General features: G+C 51.1%; 1 protein-coding gene across 1 annotated transcript in view; it reads left to right on the top strand.

Moving 5' to 3' along the window:
- The window catches only part of CTCF (CCCTC-binding factor (zinc finger protein)), a gene marked incomplete at its 5' end in the record, with an annotated part of 13,528 nt that extends 11,082 nt beyond the window's left edge, over positions 1-2,446 (top strand). The window contains 2 exons of the mRNA XM_010132717.1: positions 724-891; positions 1,613-2,446. Coding sequence (XP_010131019.1) covers positions 724-891; positions 1,613-1,794 — 350 coding nt within the window. The remainder of the gene's footprint in view (positions 1-723; positions 892-1,612) is intronic.
- Between the last annotated feature and the right edge of the window lie 823 nt (positions 2,447-3,269).

Raw genomic sequence — 3,269 nt, 5'->3', positions numbered from 1 at the left:
GGGGTGGGAGCTTTGTCCCTCGTGAGCTCTGGTGTTTCCCAGAGATACTGTAGTGGCTGCTTCCACTGTTCACGTGTGACTGGCCCCAGATCACCGTAGCCCCTCCCCTAAGCGCCCCAGAAGTAGTCCTGTGGGATCCAAACCTGCCTGGCCCCCACGTCCCATTACGCGTCCCTCCTTCAGCCAGCAGTGCCCCTGCAGGCCTGGAGAAGAGCTGCTCCCAGCGACTCCAGGTGCTGGGTTTCGTGCCTGGACACTGGGCTGACACCTCTCCTGGAAGTGGCCATCGTAGACGTTTGTTCCTCAGAAGCTGTTGGTTTGGGTTCCCGCCTTCTGCTGTGCACCCCGGTGCTCCCCCGGGTTGCATGGGCGGGACTTCAGCAGGCTCATGGCCCCTTCGGGGCTGGGAACAGCTCAGCGGGGTGTGATTTGGTTCTGCTCCCGTCATTGTTTCTCTGAGCTCCTTTGTGGACGTGCAGAGGCGCTTTTATCTCGTAACCTAACGTCATTACGTTTCCTTTTGCTTTCTGAGGGGCACCTTGTTCTCTCTAACAAGGGTAACAGGTCTGTGCCACCAGCTCCTCCTCGGCAGCCTTGTTTGCCACCTTCCTTTTCAGAGCTGACTCCTTTTGGATGAGGGTTTGGTGGTGCCTCTCTCTTCTCAGCGAATGTGGTTCATTCGTGTTTCAACTGGAGTCTCACCTGCTGTAATGCTTCTTGCAGAGGAAAATGCCGAACCGGACTTGGATGATAATGAAGATGAGGAGGAGACAGCAGTAGAAATTGAGGCCGAACCAGAAGTCGAGCAAGAGGCTCCTGCACCACCTCCCAGTAAGAAGCGAAGAGGAAGACCACCGGGCAAAGCCACCACCCAACCAAAACAATCCCAGCGTAAGTCCCAGATGGAAGCTAACGTGACGCTAATGCTCACCTGAGCTGCTTGTTCTGGGGGTTGGCAGTTCCTGCAGGAGACCCCTGCCCTCGCGCACCCAACCAAAACAATCCCAGCGTAAGTCCCGAATGGAAGCTAACGTGACGCCAACGCTCACTTGAGCTGCTTGTTCTGAGGGTTGGCAGGAGTTTGAGTCTCCTGCAGGAGACCCCTGCCCTCGCAGGAGCTCGTGGACAGGGTAGATACTGCGCTTGCCTTTGCACCAAGTCTAAGGGGGTGAATTCCAGGCCCAAAGCGGGAAGGGCAGATTTGTCCCTCTGAGGGGTGATGGCTTCCTCAGGGCCCTGTGTCCTCTCCACCGTTACAAACGTTTTGTGTCGCTGGTGTCCCCTGAGAAGCTGTGCCTCGCGCCTGCGCGTTGGCAGGGTCTCGTTTGTTGGTTGCTCTGCGAAGTCCCTAGTTGAATAACGTCCTGGCCCCGGTGCAGTGGAGCACACCTTCGTACAGGGGCGAGGACGTAGGTGCTGGGTCTTGGGTGGACAGGGCGGGTTGAATCGCTCCCCACTGGGGGCGTGCGAGTGGAGGGCTGGGGCCCGCTTTCCTTCTCCGTGGAAGAGCCTTTGGTACCTGCTGCTCGGTTCCCTGGGAGGCGTGCGGACAGCTCGGAACCAGTAAAAAACCCGCTGTTTCCCCCCTCCCGCCCTGCTTTGTGCCTTCTAGCTGCAGCAATCATTCAGGTGGAAGACCAGAACACTGGTGAAATCGAAAACATCATAGTGGAAGTCAAGAAAGAACCCGACGCGGAAACAGCAGAGGAAGAGGAGGAAGCTCAGCCTGCTGCAGTGGAAGCTCCCAACGGAGACCTCACCCCTGAGATGATTCTCAGCATGATGGACCGGTGATGGAGGAAGACCTCGCTGGCTGATGGACTGGCCTGGGCTGTGTTTAAACGGCTCAAATCTATTTTTCCTTTTACCTTTCTTTTTTTTCTTGGCTTTGGGAAATGCATCATTTTAGACCATTTTACCAAACATACTGGGAATTAAAACTTCAAAATGATGTTAGAATGTGATTTAACTAGAACTTGCTGTTTTTATGTTAGCATTACAGGATCATTAGGAACATTAGGAAATACTTTGGAGTCCTTGAGGGTTCCCTGTGAGACACTTGATTTAGTTTTGCTCTGAGCTGCACCGTAAAGCTGGTCCGAGGGCCGCCTTTACGTGCACCAAGGTTTAACCCGCAGAAGCGGAAGCCCTGACTCGAGGACGTGGTGAACCACTCCGGACTTGCCCTCCCGGCTCCCAGAGTCTTTCTCTCCGTGGTGTTTTTAACTGTAAATGCAGACTTGGGAGGGTTCTAGACTTTTTAAATGGTTTTTGGTTTTTTTTTTTGGCTGTTCCCCACTGACCAGCTCCGGTTCTCCGACGTCGGCTGCACACGGTAGTTTTGGCATGCTCCAACTGGTTTCTGTCCTTCACTGGCTTTGCTTTTCTGCAAAGCATTTCTGTAATGGTCAAGCTTGTAAATAACTTTTTTTTTTTACATTTTAATCTTTTTCCAGTAATTAAGAGGTCTGCAAAAACGCAGTTGAAATAAACCCCAGTATTTTAATTCCTTTCAAACTAAGTGACAAGAGAACTGGTAGAGCGTACCTGTTGGAAAAGCTGTTGGTAACGAATCGTGGAGAAGCGATGTGCCCAGTCCTTTGCTTGTAGCACAAGAGAAACCCACCCTTGAGATCTGGTTTTGAAGCGCAACCACCGGCCCTTGGAATCACGTATGAGTAACCTCCTCCTTTTTTACTCTTTGAGTTATGACTTCACGGCGACGTTTCCTTTGCTCTATCTCGTAGCTGTTCTTTGTCTTGATGAATCCTGCGTTAAGGTGGAAAGTGGTGATTTACGAGCGGGTCGCTGCAGCCCTCAACCTGGGCCAGGAAATTTTCATAGGTCAGTAATTCCGCGACTTTTGGATCTCTGCTAAAGGCAACAAAGGAATAATGTGAACTACAAGCGATGCCTGTACATGAACTGTCACATGTTAAAATATGTAAGCTTTTTATAGAGCCTCAGTCTTGCTGATCTCCGACAAATTTTTCTTCTATGTATCGCTTTTAAGAGAGCTCTCGGTTTAGCTATCAGACTCTAGGTTGATGCATTTTTGTACTTAGCTGTACTGTGTGATATTTTTCATTATTTTAGGAAGCCAACAAGGGGGGAAAAAACAAATACTGTTATAAAATATGTAATGGGGTTTGAAAGCTGGGAAGGAGAATATACTGCTGTACAGCTAATAAATAATAACGGATTAACGCGTGTGCTTGGGGGCCACTTCCTTTGCATGCAGAGGGGTCTGGCCAGGCTGGAGCGATGGG

The sequence above is a fragment of the Buceros rhinoceros genome, unplaced genomic scaffold, assembly GCF_000710305.1.
Source record: "Buceros rhinoceros silvestris isolate BGI_N320 unplaced genomic scaffold, ASM71030v1 scaffold133, whole genome shotgun sequence".
NCBI classification, from domain to species: Eukaryota; Metazoa; Chordata; class Aves; order Bucerotiformes; family Bucerotidae; genus Buceros; species Buceros rhinoceros.
The sequence above is the reverse complement of the archived record's forward strand: the minus strand, read 5'-3'. Positions and strand labels throughout refer to the sequence as shown.